The sequence below is a fragment of the Trachypithecus francoisi genome, unplaced genomic scaffold, assembly GCF_009764315.1.
Source record: "Trachypithecus francoisi isolate TF-2019V2 unplaced genomic scaffold, Tfra_2.0 Lachesis_group12, whole genome shotgun sequence".
Classification (NCBI taxonomy): Eukaryota; Metazoa; Chordata; class Mammalia; order Primates; family Cercopithecidae; genus Trachypithecus; species Trachypithecus francoisi.
This window is the reverse complement of record NW_022681457.1, coordinates 107,360,291-107,378,923: the sequence shown is the minus strand read 5'-3', so window position 1 is coordinate 107,378,923 and position 18,633 is coordinate 107,360,291. Positions and strand designations below refer to the sequence as shown.

The 18,633-nt window shown below is 52.6% G+C and overlaps 1 protein-coding gene across 10 annotated transcripts in view; it reads left to right on the top strand.

Moving 5' to 3' along the window:
• The window catches only part of ARHGEF10L (Rho guanine nucleotide exchange factor 10 like), a 185,791-nt gene that overhangs the window by 61,234 nt on the left and 105,924 nt on the right, over window positions 1-18,633 (top strand). For all 10 annotated transcript variants that reach the window (XM_033228101.1, XM_033228097.1, XM_033228103.1 and 7 more), the window contains exons 2-4: window positions 3,846-3,925; window positions 12,326-12,511; window positions 13,309-13,342. In XM_033228101.1, the coding sequence (XP_033083992.1) occupies window positions 3,889-3,925; window positions 12,326-12,511; window positions 13,309-13,342 (257 nt within the window). In that variant the 5' untranslated portion in view covers window positions 3,846-3,888. The remainder of the gene's footprint in view (window positions 1-3,845; window positions 3,926-12,325; window positions 12,512-13,308; window positions 13,343-18,633) is intronic.

Here is an 18,633-nt window from a genome sequence, read left to right as displayed (position 1 = left end):
TTTTTATTTTTTATTTATTTATTTATTTATTTATTTTTGTTGAGGCGGAGTCTCACTCTGTCGCCTGGGCTGGAGTACTGTGGCCAGATCTCAGCTCACTGCAAGCTCCACCTCCCGGGTTCACGCCATTCTCCTGCCTCAGCCTCCCGAGTAGCTGGGACTACAGGCGCCCGCCACCTTGCCCGGCTAGTTTTTTGTGTTTTTTAGTAGATACGGGGTTTCACCATGTTAGCCAGGATGGTCTCGATCTCCTGACCTCGTGATCCGCCCGTCTAGGCCTCCCAAAGTGCTGGGATTACAGGCTTGAGCCACCGCACCCGGCCGAAGTGGGTATTTTTTAATCCCCATTTTGCAGATGAGTAAACTGAGGTCCAGAGGTAGGATTAACTCATCCCAGGTCTCATACCTGCTGAGTGGAACCTTAGTGGTATCGGGTACCTGAACTCTTTTCTAACCCCGTGAGGATCTGTAGTGGTGGCAGTGGGCTTCTGTGAGCCATCCCTACTCCCTTGTCCCCATCCTTCTGAGACTAGCGGCCTGTGTGTGCAAAATGGTCGCCATAGGTCTATGAGTATGGGCAGGGCCTGTTGGCCTGTGTCCTTGTCCTGACACTTCAGAGCCCTGCATTAGTCTGTAGCAAACACCTTCCAGATTCCAGCCCCAAAGGCTAGGGAGGCAGTGTGATTAGAGGATTGAGATTAGGCTTTAGGGTCGGTGCTCACTGGCTGGAATCCTAGTGTGGTCACCTTGTCCTCTTCCTTCTGTGACCTAGGGCAAATATTTGCTTCTCTGAGTTTCTGTTTCCTCATCCGTAAGCTGGGGTGTTATGAGAATTAGATGGAATAATGCTAATAAAATGTCAGGCTTCATACATGTTGGTATCTCTCTTCCTTTCTAGGGAAAGCCTTGCGCTTGGAGGGGAGGGCAGGAATCAGCCCCGAAGGGTGAAGAAAGGGGAGGACATTGGACTTTCCGTTCTGGGAGGGAAGGATCCTAGGTTTTGGCCCCAGGGTAAAGAAGCTGCCTCTTCTGTATCATCAAATTGTATTTAAGGAGCAATTTGGGCAGGAGGCTGGGCAAAGAGACTCCTTTTCCCTTCTGTAAAATGGGTATAGGTCTTTCTGCCGCTTCCTTCCTGGAGCTCTTGGGGCACCAGAGCCCTCAGAGAAAGGCCGAGCAGACCTCCCGAGCCCACTGGGAGGGGGCTGTGTAGCAGGACAGCTGTACAGCTGTTGTTTGATCTTTCAAGTTGCAAAGGGGTTTGCAGACATATTAGTTTGCTTTCCAAAACCCTTTGCTGAAGTACCAGTTTAGTCCTGAGAGTTTTCAGTGTGGATCTAAAAGGCACAGTCACGCGCTTAGCAGAGAGTAACTGGTATCATCAGTCACAGTGAGAAATGCAGGCAGGCGTCGGGGTTCACGTCTGTGATCCCAGCACTTGGTGAGGTCAAGAATGGAGGATGGCTTGAGCCCAGGAGTTTGGGACCCGCCTGGGCAACAGGGTAAGACCCTATCTCTAGAAAAAATTTTAAAAAATTAGCCAGGCATGGTGGTGTGCACCTGTAGTCCCAGCTACTGGGGAGGCTGAGGCGAGAAGATCACTTGAGCCCAGGAGTTCTAGGTTGCAGTGAGCCGTGATTGTGCCATTGTACTCCAACCTGGGAAACAGAGACCAAAGCAGCCTCAGTACCTATCCATGGGGGCTATATAAATTAAACCCCCACCGGAAAAAAAACCACCTACATCAAAGCAAAAGCAAACCTACTATGCAGCTGTTAAAAAAAGTGGCGTCCCAGCACTTTGGGAGGCCAAGACGGGCGGATCACGAGGTCAGGAGATCGAGACCATCCTGGCGAACACAGTGAAACCCCATCTCTACTAAAAAAAATACAAAAAACTAGCCAGGTGAGGTGGTGGGCGCCTGTAGTCCCAGCCACTCGGGAGGCTGAGGGAGGAGAATGGCATAAACCCGGGAGGCGGAGCTTGCAGTGAGCTGAGATCCGGCCACTGCACTCCAGCCTGGGCAACAGAGCGAGACTCCGTCTCAAAAAAAAAAAAAAAAAAAGTGGGATCAATTTATATGTATTAGTAGTATTCTGAAATCATCACTGAGATTTAAATTAAAAAGGCAGTTGCAGCACGGTGAGTGCTGTGTGCTCCTTCTGTATGAAACAAGGCATATCTGCAGATATGCAAGTTGGCCCGTGCATGGGAAAGTTCTGGAAGGATTCTTGAGAAGTCGGTAACAGTCATCTCTTCTGAGGGACTGGGGGATTAGGGCAACCAGGATGGGAGGTAGACTAACTTTTTTTTTTTTTTTTTTAATTTTTTCATACAGAGTCTTGCTCTGTCTCCCAGACTGGAGTGCTGGAGTACGGTGGCACAGTCTTGGCTCACTGTAACCTCCGCCTCCCACATTCAAGTGATTCTCTTGCCTCAGACTACTGAGTAACTGGGATTAAAGGCATGTGCCACCACTTCCAGCTAATTTTTGTATTTTTAGTAGAGATGGAGTTTCACCATGTTGGCCAGGCTGGTCTCAAACTCCTGACCTGAAGTGATCCGCCCACCTTGGCCTCCCAAAGTGCTGAGATACAGGAGTGAGCCACCACACCCAGCCTGGAGACTAACTTTTCATTGTCTACCTGTTGTATCGTTTGAGTCTTGAAAGGTGCTAGAGTGTAGTGGCTGCTTCTGAGCACAGACTCCAGGGCCCCATGGCCTGGGTTCGAACCCTGGCTCTTCCTACCTGTGTGATCTTGGGCAAGTTACTTAACCATTCTTGGTCTCATTTTCTCATTTATAATTTGGACTAATAGATGTTAATATTTGTAAAGTGCTTAAAATTATGTCTGAGATGTTGTTGGCAATGCAAGAATGTCTACTATTACTAATATTGCCATTAACCTGCATTTCATTTTTGTTTAGTAAGCCAGTTTAATAAAAATAAAGCCTTTAGGAATGGAAACGAAAACAGGAACAGAGCCAGTTTGTGGCCTGGGCAGATTAGACCAGAGGGCTGGCTGCTTTCCCTCCAGGGTGCATTTCCTCCTCCACAGGATGTCTAGGAGGACAGCCCCCAGCGCACAATTGAAGGTGACAGTAGGGAGCTGGGGCAGGGTTGGCTCCAGGGCCCAGGAAGCCCACTGGAGGTGGAGGTGTCGGCCTCTTGGTTATGTGATCTCCCACTGTGAGGGGAGGGCGGTGCCACCTTGGGCCAGGAGGAACTGTGCCTCCGCGCTGAGCATTTGGGATTCTGTCCCTGTCTTGCGCCACTGGCGTCTGGAGCCATTGCTTTCCTCACACTCATGTGCCAAGGCCAGGTTACCTCCTGCCTGCTGGTCAACCCATGGGGCGGGACAGGGAAAGGCAGAGTGAGAGTGGCCTTCAGCAGGGCCACAGGAAGGGACTGGCAGGACCAGGCAGACCTAAGGGAGCGGAGCCCATGCTTCCTGGGCAGCCAGGAGGAGGAAGTATCCAGCCCCATTTATGACAGTCAGGCATGATCTGATTCCTGGAAGATGGGGGACTGAGCATGACCCTGGACTCTGGGGCCAGAGCTTCACCTGTAAGCTAGAGGGGATGAGGAGGGACACCCAGCAGGTCCCTTGGCACTGACAACAGGAAGGTCTGTGGCTGCAGGGATTTGGGCTGCACAGCTCCTCGTGTTTCTATGGGTTAATGATTTATGAAGGGTGGAGGCTGGGGCCTTTCTGGGGCTGCCCAGAAATATCTGTCTGAGAGCCACCGGACTGAAGCACAGGTTGTGAGCCAGTGACTCGTCTAAGTGGCTGAAACTGCAGCCCTGACTCCAGCTAATGCAATTTCTGGTCTTCTTTCCACAGGTGTGTAGCTGGGACGGTGCTGGTCTGAGCTGGACCTTGTCTGATGGCTTCCTCCAACCCTCCTCCAGAGCCTGCCATAGGTACCGTACCCAGGGCTTCCTGTCCCTCTGGTTCCTTCTTAGAATGGGGCCGCAGGGGCTGGCAGAGGGCCTTGCTCTGGAGCAGCATGGCGCCGGGTGGGAAGTCCGCTCTGCTGGCTGCTGGCCCTGCCTGGGCCGCGTCCTCTGCCTCATGTTCCTTGTCTACAAAATAGAAGTAACTTTCTGCTCACGGAGGAGGCTCTGGGCAAGGGTCAGTCCTTTTCCTGTCTCCCTGAGATCCCCTGGAGAGGTGAACACTTGGGGGTCTCAGGCTGAAGCTTATAAATCAGGGGTGAGGAACTGAGGTTGGGGGAGAGGGTTGCACCATAGGGTCAGGCCATCGAACAGTGGTAGCGTTGCCGTGTTTAGTGAAAAAAAGAGAAAGTAAAAGAAAAATACAGCCAGGCATGGTGTCTCACGCCTGTAATCCCAGCACTTTGGGAGGCCGAGGCAGGCAGATCACTTGAGGTCACGAGTTTGAGACCATCCTGGCCAACATGGTAAAATCCCATCTCTACAAAAATACCAAAATTAGCTGGGTATGGTGTGGCACTTGTAATAGCTGCTTGAGAGGCTGAGGCAGGAGAATTGCTTGAACCTGGGAGATGGAGATTGCAGTGAGCTGAAATCACACCACTGCACTCCAGCCTTGGTGACAGAACAAGACTCTGTCTTGAAAAAAAAAAAGAAAAATACATACTTATACTAACAAAATTGTTCGTTGTTTATCTGAAATTCAAGTCTGTGTCCTGTATTTCATTTGGCAACCCTGGCACTGGGGCCTCAGAGGCTGCAGGTGGAATCCAGGCCCCGCCTGGGAGGAACTGGGCCCGGGGCTGTTTCACCCACAGCGGCAGCTTCCTGTCCTCTTGTACCACTATGAGAGAGGCAGAATTGCCGGGCGCGGTGGCTCAAGCCTGTAATCCCAGCACTTTGGGAGGCCGAGACGGGCGGATCACAAGGTCAGGAGATCGAGACCACCCTGGCTAACACGGTGAAACCCCGTCTCTACTAAAGAATACAAAAAACTAGCCGGGCGATGAGGCGGGCGCCTGTAGTCCCAGCTACTTGGGAGGCGGAGGCAGGAGAATGGCGTAAACCCGGGAGGCGGAGCTTGCAGTGAGCTGAGATCCGGCCACCGCACTCCAGCCTGGGCAACAGAGCCAGACTCCGTCTCAAAAAAAAAAAAAAAAAAAAGAGAGAGGCAGAATTGCAGATGGTAACGAGTGAGGGCTTTGCAATCAGCCCGACCCTGCCACTTAGACTGCGGGGTTGGTTAAGTGACATGTTGTCTCTGTGGCTTAGTTTCATCATCAGTAAACATGGGGACAATGACACCCTCTCCCGGGCTGTTGCAAGGTTTAAATATCTGTCAGGCATGGGCATGGGGTAATCAATTGCTCACGGATGGAAGTGCTCATTATTGTGGGTGTTGGCAGGACAGACAGCATGTGCCCGCACCCCTGGGAGAGCCAAATGATGCATCTCCTCTTCCCTGAGCCTCGGGGTTCTTCTGGGGTGGGGGGTGGGGAGCAGCACAGCAGACCTGTCTTCTCTGTGGCGATGGGTGGCTTCCCAGGGTCCCCTGCCTCCTGGACTCGCTTGTATTGGTTCTCACAAGGACCCCGTGTGTCCAGGAACGTCAGAGGCATGAGTGACTAGCTCTGGCTGCACCACCCATGCAGGCGGTTAGGAAGGGCTTCCTGCAGCTCTCAGTTGGGCTGGGCTGGGCTGGGCCTCCTGAGTTTTCTTTCTGATAAGGAGCAATGCTTGATTGCCTGGGGGGAAGATAGAAGGGGGCCTAGGGGCAAGCACATCTCACCTCCCAATTCACAATGGGACTTGGGTTCCAGCATGCATGGCCATGGCCTTGCCCCATCCTGCCCCTGCTGCCATGGGCATCTGTTCCCTTTCCCCTCCCCACCAAGAGGCCTGAACCTGAACATGGGGAATAAGAAAAAAAATTTATGACTAAGTCAATTCTGTTCTGTTCAGCAAACATTTGACAAATATTTATTGTTCCAGCTCTTTCTAATATTGCTGGCTAGTATCATCTGGGTGAACCCAGCTCTTTACCATTTTCTCATTCTCTGAGAGCTTCCCATTACCTTCCCAAACTAAATTCAAATTCCTGAGTAGGGGATTCCCGCACGCACCTTGTCAACTGTCTAGTGACCTTCTTCATCCTTGCGTATATCTTCAGCGCCCCTGGGGCCCTTGGTGTTTCTTCTCTGTCTTTGCTGTGGCCTCTGCCTGGAATCCACGCTCTAGTCGGAGCCTGTCAGGCCTTTTCTCATCCTTTAAGGCTCAGTGCAAGGGCAGCCTCATCCTCGAAGCCCTTCCTGAAGCCCCAGAGAGCCCCAGCCCCTTTCTCTTGGCACCGTCTCAGTCTCTGAGATTTTGGGTTTTCTCCTGCTGGCTCTGTACTGCCAGCCTCACACTGAACTCGAGAGGGGAGCTCACAGTCCACCCCCGGACCCCAGGACTGTGTCTTACCTCTCATTCCCTCTCCCTGCCCACTGGATGCTGGGAGCTGCTCACTGCATGCATGCGTAACTGAAGCTATTTGTACTCTTTTTTTTTCTTTGAGATGGAGTCTCGCTCTTTTGCCCAGCCTGGAGGGCAGTGGCGCGATCTTGACTCACTGCAAGCTCCACCTCCGGGGTTCACGCCATTCTCCTGCCTCAGCCTCCCAAGTAGCTGGGACTTACAGGTGCCCGCTACCATGCCCAGCTAATTTTTTGTATTTTTAGTAGAGATGGGGTTTCACCATGTTAGCCAAGATGGTCTCGATCTCCTGACCTCGTGATCAGCCCGCCTCGGCCTCCCAAAGTGCTGGGATTACAGGCGTGAACCATCACGCCCAGCCGCTATTTGTACTCTTAAAGGGAGGAGGTGTAGGCCAGGTACAGTGGCTCACGCCTGTAATCCTAGCACTTTGGGAAGCCTTGCTTGAACTCAGGAGTTTGAGACCAGTCTGGACAACACAGTGAAGCCCTGTCTCTACAAAAAAATGCAAAAAAAAAAAAAAAAAAAAAAAAAAATTAGCTGGGTGTGGTGGCACATACCTATAGTTCCAGCTACCTGGGAGGCTGAGGTGGGAGGATCACTTGAGCCCAGGAAGTTGAGGCTGCAGTGAGCCGTGATCATGCCACTGTCCTCCAGCCTGGGTGACAGAGAGAGAGGAGGTGTAGGAGTGACCTGAGTCCCTAGACATGGCTGGGGGCAGGGTTGCCTGAGGCTGGGCCTGGCCTGTGAGTTGGAGAGGACTGCCCTTCTCACCCAGCAGCAGGGACTGGGCTATGACAAGGCTGAAATCATAATAATAACAGTGATAATGGTGTTAATAATATGATAGTGATGATATAACGATGGTGATAATGATAAGCAGAATCATCATCGTAAGAATAGCTAACATTTGGTGAGCACACACCCTGCACCAGGTGCTTTATTTATGTTCATTCATTCCATTCTCCCAACAACCCTGTGAGGTAGTTGCTATTATTGTCCTCATTTTACAGATCAGGAAACTGGGAGGGGGTCAAATAACCCGACACTCATCCAGCTGGTACCTGGGTGAGCTGGAGTCTGAGCTGAACTCAGGTGGTCTGACTCTAAAACCTTAGTCACTGCAGTGACACCATCCACTTATAAAGGGAGACCCCACCCCCACTCCCTGCCCAGCAGATTCACTCGGGCAAGGACCGGGGGGTGCTGAGAGGCTAAGAAAGCCCTGTACAAGTCAGGATGAGCCTGTATCTGGTACCCCCAAAATAGTGGGTGGGGACTTTGTGGTCATTTATTCCAGAATTTAAACAAAATTTTTTGAGACAGGATTTTGCTCTGTTACCCAGGCTGGAGTACAGTGGTGTGATCATGGCTCACTGCAGCCTTGAACTCCTGCTTCAGCCTCTGGAGTAGCTGAGACTGTAGGCATACACCACCATACCCAGCTGATTAAAAAATTATTTAAACATTTTTACTTTTGTTTATTTTTTTGAGACAGAGTCTCGCTTTGTCACCCGGGCTGGGGTGCAGTGGCACAATCATGGCTCGCTGCAGCCTTGAACTCCTGGCTTCAAGCGATCCCACCACCTCAGCCTCCCAAGTAGCTGGGACTACAGGTGTATGCCACCACACCCGGCTAATTGTCTTATTTTTAGTAGAGACAAGGTCTCACCATGTTACCTGGGCTGGTCACAAGCTTTTGAACTGAAGCCATCCTCCCGCCCCAGGCACCCAAACCCAAAGTGCTGGGATTACCGGTGTGAGCCACAGCACCCAGCCTATGTTTTAAACTTTGAAAATTGCCACCCACAGACATGACAACAGAGGTGCGTGTGTGTGTGTGTGTGTGTGTGTGTGTATGTTTCGTAAACGCTTATCATGTGCCTACTATATGTTGGACATTGCACTAGATGCTGAGGATGCAACAGCAAACAAAACAGACAAAAATACCTGCCCTCGTGAAGCTTATATTTGAGTAGAGGAGAGCGACATCAACATAAATAGCATATAGCATCATATGCTGACAACAGCCATAGAGAAAGGTAAAGTAGGCAGGACAAACTGGGAGTCTCAGCAGGTCTCTGCGGCAGCGTGCAGTAGAGATGCCACAACATGCAGAGAGGTGATGTGCAGTAAAGACCTGAAAGAGAGGAGAGCAGAAGATACTCGTGGGAAGAACGTGCTAGGCCCTGGGGCCGCAAGTGCAAAGGTCCTGAGGCAGGGGCATGCCTGGCACATTTGTGGTGTAGGAAGGAGATCAATGTGACTGGAGTGGAGGGAGCAAGGGATGAGCAGAAGATTGTACATATGTACGTGTGCATGTACATACACACCCACACACCCACATACACCCACACACACCTATACACACCTACCCACCCCCACACACCCACCCACACACCTCCCCACACCCCCCCACCCACTCACACCGACACCCCCACACACCCACACCACACACCCACAGCCCCCACACACACCCACACACCCACACACACCCATACACACCCACACACACCCACACACCCACACACCACACACACCCACACACACCCACACACCCACACACACACACAACCACACACACCCACACCACACCCACACACACACCCACACACCACCCACACACACCACACACCCACACACCCACACACACCCATACACACCCACACACACCCACACACACACATACACACCCACACACACCCACACACACCCATACACACCCACACACACCCATACACACCCACACACACCCTACACACCCACACACACCCATACACACCCACACACCCACACACACCCACACCCACACCCACAACACCCACACACACCCACACACACCACACACACCCACACCACACCCACACCACCCACACACACCCACAACACCCACACACACCCACACACACCCATACACACCCACACACACCCACACACACCCATACACACCCACACACACCCATACACACCCACACACACCCCTACCCAATGTGTGTATGTAACTGAAACAGAAGTGACAAAACCAATATCGAAATTATACCAAGGTGAATTCATTAGTATCACAATACATTATTTTTTAAACATCTGAAATAATTCAATACCAAATGTATTTTATTTGGTATTATAATATCAAAAAGAACACCCCATATGATTTTACTAATATTAGAATACAATGTTTAGAAACATCTGAAACAAGCAATCCAAACACCTAATGAAATCCTGATTGGGAATCCCCTGATTGAACTTATGAGCTACCAGGGGTTGGGAACTGCATCTGAAAACCACAGATCCAGCTCCCACCCAAACCCTTTATGTCAGCACAGGGCAGAATGTCTGAGGGCTTAGTAGAAGGGTGTGGAGGGTGAACGGAGCTGGGTTCCAATCCATGCCATCCTCTTAGCTGCTGACTGTGGGCACATTGCTTTGCCTGTGTCTCTGGGGTCTTGGGTAAATGGAGGTGATCCTGAAGCTGGATGAGGAAACTGCCCGGGGCACAGCTCAGGCTCTCTCAGGTCTTGTTTCTTGACACCTGGGGAAGGAGTTGGCTCTATAGGCCACATCGCTGCCCAGAGTCCACCCCTGCTGACCTGGTCTGTGGGATCCCCAAAGCCCCAGGAGGAGCAGGTGTGTCTCCTCCTCCGTGGCTTCAGAGGAAGTTGGGTACTTCTCACTATGGGTAGGGAGGGCGTGCTCTGGGCTTCCATTGCAGTTGAGCAGCTGAAGAAGGGGTTTCCTACATCTGCCCCCAAAATATTATGTTTTGGGAACCTCCAGGTCATTATAGGGGAGTGACTGGATTTTTCTAGTCCAAGAGACTGTTGGAATCAGTATGTCCATCCGTTCATCTGTTCATCTGCTGGCCCATCTGTCTATCTCTCTGTTCCAGCCATCTCCTCACCCATCACTCATCCATCCATCTAATGTTTATTGAGCATTTGCTAGGGCTGGGTCCACAGACCCATGGACTAGAAAATCCTGTTTGTCCTCAAGGATCTGAGGCTGGGAGGGGAACAGTAATTGCAACAGCTGTTATTGTCATAATCCTTACATATACAGGCACTGTGCTGAGGGCTACACCTACCCCAGTGGTTCTGATAATGGTGATTTTGCCCTCCAGGGGGACATATGGCAATGTCTGGAGACATTTTTGGTTGTCACAGCTGGAGGGTCCCCCTGGCCTGTAGGGTGTTGAAGGTAGGGATGCTGCTAATCGTCCTACAGTGCACAAGACAGCCCCCCTCCCCACCCACAAAAAGAATTATCCAGTTCCGGCCGGGCGCGGTGGCTCAAGCCTGTAATCCCAGCACTTTGGGAGGCCGAGACGGGCGGATCACGAGGTCAGGAGATCGAGACCATCCTGGCTAACACGGTGAAACCCCGTCTCTACTAAAAAATACAAAAAAACTAGCCGGGCGAGGTGGCGGGCGCCTGTAGTCCCAGCTACTCCGGAGGCTGAGGCAGGAGAATGGCGTGAACCCGGGAGGCGGAGCTTGCAGTGAGCTGAGATCCGGCCACTGCACTCCAGCCCGGGCGACAGAGCGAGACTCCGTCTCAAAAAAAAAAAAAAAAAAAAAAGAATTATCCAGTCCCAAATGTCAGTAGTACCAAGGCTGAGAACCCTAAGCTGCACCTCAGTTGATGTTCATGTCAGCCTTATGGGGAAAGTGCTGTTTCTATTCTCCAGTTTGCAGAGGAAACCAAGATTCAGAGAGGCAAAGTGACTTGCTCAGAACCACACAGCTAGCAGGGAGCTCAGACACGGCCATGTGAGCACAGAGCTCATGCCTAAGCTGTGTGGCATGTGCCACGAGAGGACTGCTTAGGGTGGTCAGCTTGGCAGATGTTTAAAAACAGAACCAAACTGCCTGTTGGTTTTGCAGAGGGTTTGCATAGTAGGGGATGGAGTTATTGAACTCCTGAGGTTCCGTTCAGCCCAGAGTTTAGGAAGGAGGTCTTCTAGGAAGAGGACTGGGGAAGCTCCATGTGGTGAAATGGCTGGAAATGGCTTCTTGTGCTCTCTAGGGTAGAGAATTCATCCCTTAACTCATTTAACAAAAGCAGCTGAGCTCCTGGTCTGGGTCAGTCCAGGACCCACAGTCGAGGGGACAGACAGGTGACATGTCTGCTCTCAGGGATCCAAGCTTGGTGGGGAGTACAAACAAGGGGCAGGGGCAGAGAAGGAGAGGCCACGCCTCCTGTAGTAGGGTAGGAGCGGAGGGTCTCTCTGCTTGAGTTGAGCTTCAATGGGTGAGGAGGACAGGAGTTCATAGTCATGAAGGGGGTCCCCCAGGAGGGGAAAAGCAGGGGATGAGGCTTAGCGAGCTGACCTCCATGCTGGGAGCTCGATGCTTTCTCCTGCCCCAGCCAGTCTGTGCCCTAGTATCTGCAAGCAGGCTGCCTCCAAGTCCAGGCATTCCTAGGCAGCTGTGTTTCATGCTGCTGCACATACCAAATAAAGTGCAGTGGGAAGGATGCACCTGTCTGTGCTCGTTTGCACACACAAAACACACAGACAAATCAACACAGAAACATACGATAAGCTTGTGCTCATGCATAAACACACATTTAAAAAGACCCCTTGCTCACAAAACAGGGAAACAGGAAATAAGAAGAGGAAAGATATACACTGAAGTACTGAGGTGCAGAGGCTCGCCCTGGGAGCACACTCCCTTCCCTCCCTCAACTGCCACTTGCTTAGAGACCTAACCCAACCCCCTCCCCTCAGCCTTACCAGCACTGTAGCACCATGTGGCTTGAGTTTGATGGCTCTCATTCCCTGGCTTAGACCTGAAGTGCTCACCCAGTTCAGCCCATGCCCATCTACCCCAGCCATCTCTCCATTGACCCAACTTTGGAGATCCTGCAGCCTGGCCAACTCCTCCTCTCTTCCAGGAGATCAGCTGGTTCCAGGAGCCCCAGGCCCCTCCTCGGAGGCAGAGGACGACCCAGGAGAGGCCTTTGAGTTTGACGACAGTGATGATGAAGAGGACACCAGCACAGCCCTGGGAGTCCCTAGCCTTGCTCCTGAGAGGGACACAGACCCCCCACTGATCCACTTGGACTCCATTCCTGTCACTGGTAAGATGTTTCTGGGAACTTCCGTTCCTGGGGCTACAGGGAGCATAGAGAACTGAGCGGAAGCTCCAGGCTCTCAGGGATGTCTGGTGGCCCCTCCGCTGTCCCCAGAAAGCAGGAAGGAAAAAGCCGGTGGGAAGAAGCTGCAGTCTATGGCTTCCCTTGGGAATTTGAAATTCCTAGCATTCCTGCAACATCTGGTGCACTTTGGCATATTGTAAATGGAAGTGGTTGGCCTGAATTTTGCTTTGGAGACAGTTGCTGCCCAAAGCTCGTGTCTCTGAAGTCCTCCCTGCAGCTTCTCCTAAAGAATCCACACCAGCCAGAAGAGCAGCCTCCCAGAGGTCCCCTCTCCTGTCTGCCTTGGGGAGCTGGCAACCCTGGGGGGCAGGAGGGCCCTGCTAAGCTGGTGTTAAATGGCAGCTTCTGGGCTCTTAGAGTCTGTTATCCAAGAGAGAATCTGGGGACCTGACCAGCTGGAACTTCCTGCAGGCTTGGGGACAGCCGGCTCCTGGAGCAGCTGGGGGTGGAGGGCAGGCCCAGAGCAGGCGGGGCGGCTGCCACGAGTTCTGGCTGGAGTTGGGAAGTGGGCCATGGGGTGGGTGGGGTGGTGCAGGCCAGGTAGGGAAGCTGATGACTGAGCCAGGGCTGGGGGAGGGAGGCGGGGCTCAGCAGGCACCCAGGCTGGCCAGGCCCTGTCTGCGGCGCCCCTGGGGAGGCTGGGAAAGGGGCGGGGAAGGCCTGAGTGCTTGGGGCCAGCCTCTGGCCTGACAGGCTCTCTGTCTGCTCCTCTTTTGCAGACCCAGACCCAGCGGCTGCTGCACCCAGCACAGAGTAAGTGAACCTGGCTCCTTTGCTTTGGTGGTTGGAAATGGAGACACTGGGCAGGGGGTGGGGATAGGGTGGAGCTGAGGCCCAGAGGACCCGACTTGGCTTTAGCTAAGGAGGAAAGCATTTCATTGAGGCCCTGTGCCCTGGGGGAAGAGGTCAGTTCCAGAAACTCATGGTACTTTTTCCTTTCCTTTGCCCACAAGCCTCTGAAACAGCAGGAGGCAGGCCTGGCTCCAAACCCTGCCTGTGTCCCTTGCTAGCTGTGTAGCCTTGGAGGAGTCACAGAAACTCTCCAAGTGTCAGTCTGTTCGCTGGTGAAAGGGAAACAATGAGAGCACCCCCTCTGTTGGGTTCGTCTTGAAGAAGCGAACAGCTATGTGGTGCTCAGTGTGTGTGTGAGTGAGTGTGTGTGTGTGTGTGTGTGTAGTGGGGGGGTACTGGGGGTGTTTGAGGGTGGGGGGATGCAGCCCATTGTAATTATTTTTGCAGTTGCCATTTGTCTTGCTAATATTCCCATTCCTATATCAGTTGCTGTTAGGGACCCTGCCCTCTGTGCCTGCGAGCCTGTCAGAGGCAGTGTAGCCTAGTGGTTAGGAGCCTGGCTGTTGGGGTGAGGGCCTGCGTCTTGTCTGTGGCCCCCACACTGGCCATAGGTCCTCTTGTCAGTCAAGTCCCCCTTTGGTTTTCTCATCTGTAAAAACGGGCCATTGAGTAAGATGCTCAACCTCATGGTAGGTGCTTAATCAAGGCATTTGCTTTTTATCACAGTTCTTCGTCTTCTGCAAGTCACGTCTGGGTTGGAAGGGTAATTGGGCAACTGGGGGTGGTGGGAGCTGAGGCCTCTCAGGACCGGGTGCTTAGAGCCTCCTTGTCTAAGCAGTGGAGGGGTCTAGGCTCCAAATGAATGGCCCAAGCATCTGGAACCCCGAGTTTAAATCCTGACTACCCTGGTGAGGGGAGGCATGTTTGAGCCCTGCTTTGTCTTCCTGGGGTGCCCCAAACTGAGCAAGAGGGGCTAATTCTCAGGCAGGTGTCACCCAGCGGGAGGTTTCAGAGATGCAGGTTGCAGGCCCAGGCCCCTGGAGAAGTCCTTCATGTGCTCATTTGCTGTCCAGAGTGGGTGGACTCGGGGAGGGTTTCTGCTGAGCTTGCTGCTATGTAATTAAGGTCAGAATTAGGGGCCAGCCTCTCCTTCCTGATTAGGGACCTGAAATGAATCAGCAGCCATTCGTCCTGCACCTGGGCTGGGAAGGGCTATGATGGCTGCAATCTTCCAAGGATTTAAATCTCCAGGGTGGGCCAGGAGTGAAGTTGCGGAGAAACTCAGTCTGGTGGGAGATGCAGATGCGTCAGAGTGGGACAGAGATGGATGCCCAGGGAGCTGGGACACTGACTAGAGGGGAGCAAGGGTGGGGCCATCAGAGAAGACTCCTGGGCCAGGTCCTGGCTCAGCAAGTGAGTGGAAATTCTCCATTCCGGATGGCAGAGGGGCAGGGGGAGTGCCCACGGAGGAAGCCCCTGAGCAGAGGCACAGGGTTGGCACACAGGGTGGTCAGCACACTGGCTTCCTTCAAGCTACCCTCCTGGAGACCCCAGGAGGCCAGGCGCTTGGCCACTGTGCTTCCGTGCCTCCAGGAGCTCATGCCCTGGTCCCTGATGAGAGGGTGTGGCTGGCTTCATAGGAGTGATCTGATTGTGTGTCCCTTTTTTGAGGTAAGATTTTTGCCCACTCAGAGATGATCTCTGAGCTCTTGGGAGAGTGGCATCTAAGCAGTTGGTGGAATGTTCCACAGGTCCCTCGTGGGAAGCCTTGTGCGGCAGTGCCAGGTGCGTGATTCCTGGTGAGGTCCCTTCCCTTGACATGAGAGCAGAGCAAAGAGAGCCTCCTCTTCGCTCCCCCAGCATGGAGATCTTGTGAGGGAAGAGGGGTGTGCTGGTCTCTTCACCAGCAGTTACCTCTATGGCGACAGGGACTTTTTGATTTTTTGGAGGGGGATGTTTTGTTTGTTGCCGAACCTCATGGCTTAGCACAGTGGTAGGCACCGGCTGAGTACCAAAGATGTCCTTGTTGAATGAATGATGGACAGAAGGACAAGAGGGTCTGTGTCTCCGTGGAAGCAAGGAGAAAACTAACAGCATGTCAGGCCAGGTGAAGTGGCTCATGCCTGTAATCCCAGCACTTTGGGAGGTCAAGGTGGGTGGACCACTGAGGTCAGGAGTTCAAGACCCAGCCTGTACAACATGGCGAAACCCTATCTCTACTAAAAATACAAAAATTAGCTGGGCCTGGTGGTGGGTGCCTGTAATTCCAGCTACTGGGGAGGCTGAGGCAGGAGAATCGCTTGAACCTGTGAGGTGGAGGTTGCAGTGAGGGGAGATTGCACCATTTCACTCCACCTTGTGTGACAAAGCGAGATTCTGTCTCAAAAACAAACAAAACCTATAAAAAAATACCAGCCCACCCCCCAACCTCCAAACAAATGGCATGTCAATAGAGTTTCTATTGGATTCTGACTCTGGCACCTGCAGGGGCCAAGACTGAGGCCAGAGAAGACAAGCACGGTGTGGTTGCGTGGCCCAAGGCCACATAGCTAGAGTCACCTGACCTCACTGGTGTTGACGGTGCTGTGCTGAGCCACAGGCTGTGCTAAGTGCTCTGTGTATATTATCTCTTTTTGCTGTTGTTTGAGACACGGTCTCACTCTGTTGCCCAGGCTGGAGTGCAGTGGTGTGATCACAGCTCACTGCAGCTCGACCTTCCAGGCTTGAGCGATTCTCCTGCCTTAGCCTCCCAAGAAGCTGGGATTACAGGCATGTGCCACCACGCCTGGCTAATTTTTTTTTTTTTTTTTTTCTGAGACAGTTTTGCTCTTGTTGCGCAGGCTCGAGTGCAATGGCGCCATCTCGGCTCACTGCAACCTTTGCCTCCTGGGTTCAAGCGATTCTCCTGCCTCAGCCTCCTGAGTAGCTGGGATTACAGGCGTGCACCACCATGCTAAACTAATTTTTTGTATTTTTAGTAGAGATGGGGTTTCATCATGTTGGCCAGGCTGGTCTCGAGCTCCTGACCTCAGGTGATCCATCTACCTTGACCTCCCAAAGTGCAAGGATTATAGGTGTGAGCCACCGCGCCCAGGCTACTTTTCCTATTTTTTTGTAGAGATGGAGGTCTCACTCTGTTGCCCAGGCTGGTCTTGAACTCCTGGGCTCAAGCAATCCTCCTGCCTTGGTCTCCCAAAGTGCTGGAATTACAGACATGAACCACTGCATCTGGCCCATATTGTCTTATTACTTATACTCCTAGGAGCCCTAGAAGTCGGGGACTATTGAATATGCCCATTTTGCAGATGAGCAGCTGAGGCTTGGCGAACTGAAATAATTTACCCAAATCTCATGGAACTAGTAAATGGCAGGGCTGGGACTAGGCCTGTCTGCCCTCAAAGCTGTCTACTGAGGGCTGCAGGGTTTGCTTCTCCGGGTGGATTCTGAAGCATGTGCACTCATGTCCACCCTGAGCTCTTGCTGGGGAAGTCGTGGTTGAAAGAGTAGCCCTGAGTACCCAGCAGTGCCCGGGAAATGTGAGCACTGCAGATCGCTGGCTTCCTGTGTTTTTCCTGGACTCAGGCCTGCACCCCTCGCCTCTGAGGGTAATAGCCCCATGGACTCCGGCCGCCTCTGGAGTTGTTTGCTTTTCCTGTTTAGTTTTGCCTTTATCCCCCTGTGACCTCCACACTTTTCTATGGGTCAGCGTTTTGGCTCCCGGCCCTGGTCGCGGGGATTCTCATGGGCTCCCTATGGGTACCTGGCCTACCCCTTCCTGGGCTTTTCTGGATAAGATGAATATACTGCCTATTGGACAGTGTCTATTACTGGAGCCTAGAGCCAGGGAAAGGGATGGGGCAGCCGGATTCTGGGAGAGGACAAGGAGACCCATCCTCCCTGGATGTATCAGGGACTGAGAGGATCAGGCCAAGAGGAGACCAGGCTCAACGAAGCAGTGTTGGCACAGGATGGAAACAGGGCGCTGGTGGCCTGTGTCTTCTGAGACTGCTGGGTGTGGGGGACATAGGGGCTCTTGGGAAGGGCAGGTCAGCAAGGCCGGAGTGGGTCTGCAGTATCTGGAGGAAATCTTCAAGGTTTTCCAGATTGCCGCAGACCTAGTGTGGAGTTGCTTGGAATCCTGGACTTCTCCTTACATGCGCTGTTTCCCAAATCTGGAGCATTTGAGCCTCCTGTGTCCTGTCCCACAGGGTCCATGCGGGATGTGAGGCCTGGCAGATACCGGCTTTCCACCCATGGAGTCCCTCATGGGAGGGTTATGGGGACCAGGTCCTTCTTTCCATTAAAAATCTTTCTCTGAAGGTCCCTTGCCAAATCCCTAAACTGAAAAAGCTGGTTTTTGTGTTTTCTTTCCTTCTTTTCCTCCTCTGAGGGTGGAAACAAGGGCTCCCGGTTTCCAATCAGAGCCAGGACCTTTGGATGCCAGGCTCTTTGAGGACCCACACAGACTCTTCGTTGAAAAAGGCACATGCAGGGTAACTGGTTGGCGTGTCTCTTCATGGTATGAATATGCCTTCGAGGAATCCTGTGACATCCCTCCCTGTATCCCTGCAGCGGTAGGACTCTGCCTCACTTGATTTTTATCCCAGTGCCTGGCACAGAGATGGTGCAACAATACTAAGCCTACATGTGCACGAACTTTACAGTTTACATCTTATTTTGATTCTTACAACTGGGAGGCAGAATCACGGCCCTTCCACCCCTTGGAGATTTCCCCGTCCACATCCCCAGCACCTGCGAATTTGTGACATTGTGTGGCAAAGGGACTTGGCAGATGTGATTAAGTGAGGGATTTTGAGATGGGGAGATGACCTTGGGTTATCCATAGGCCCAGTGTCACCGCAAGGGTTGTGACAAGAGGGAGGCAGGAGGGCCAGAGTCAGAGAGAGGTGGGAAGATGCCACGCTGCTGGCCTTGGAAATGGAGGACGGGATTGTGATCAAGGAATGCAGGTGGCTTCTGGAGGCTGGAAAATATGGGGGATGGCTTCTCCCCTGGAGCCGCCCGGCTGAAACCTCGCTTTTAACGAGAGCACAGCCCTGCCGAAACCTCGCTTTTAAATCTGCGAACCCCTTGATGGCCTGCTGACCTCCACACCTGTGAGAAGAGATTTGTGTTGTAGGTCACTAAGTTCATGGTCACCTGTTACAGCAGCCATAGGAAACGAACACAACAGCCCCCGAGGAGGAAATTATCGTGGGCGCCATTTTGCAGACCCGGGAGAGGGTGTTACT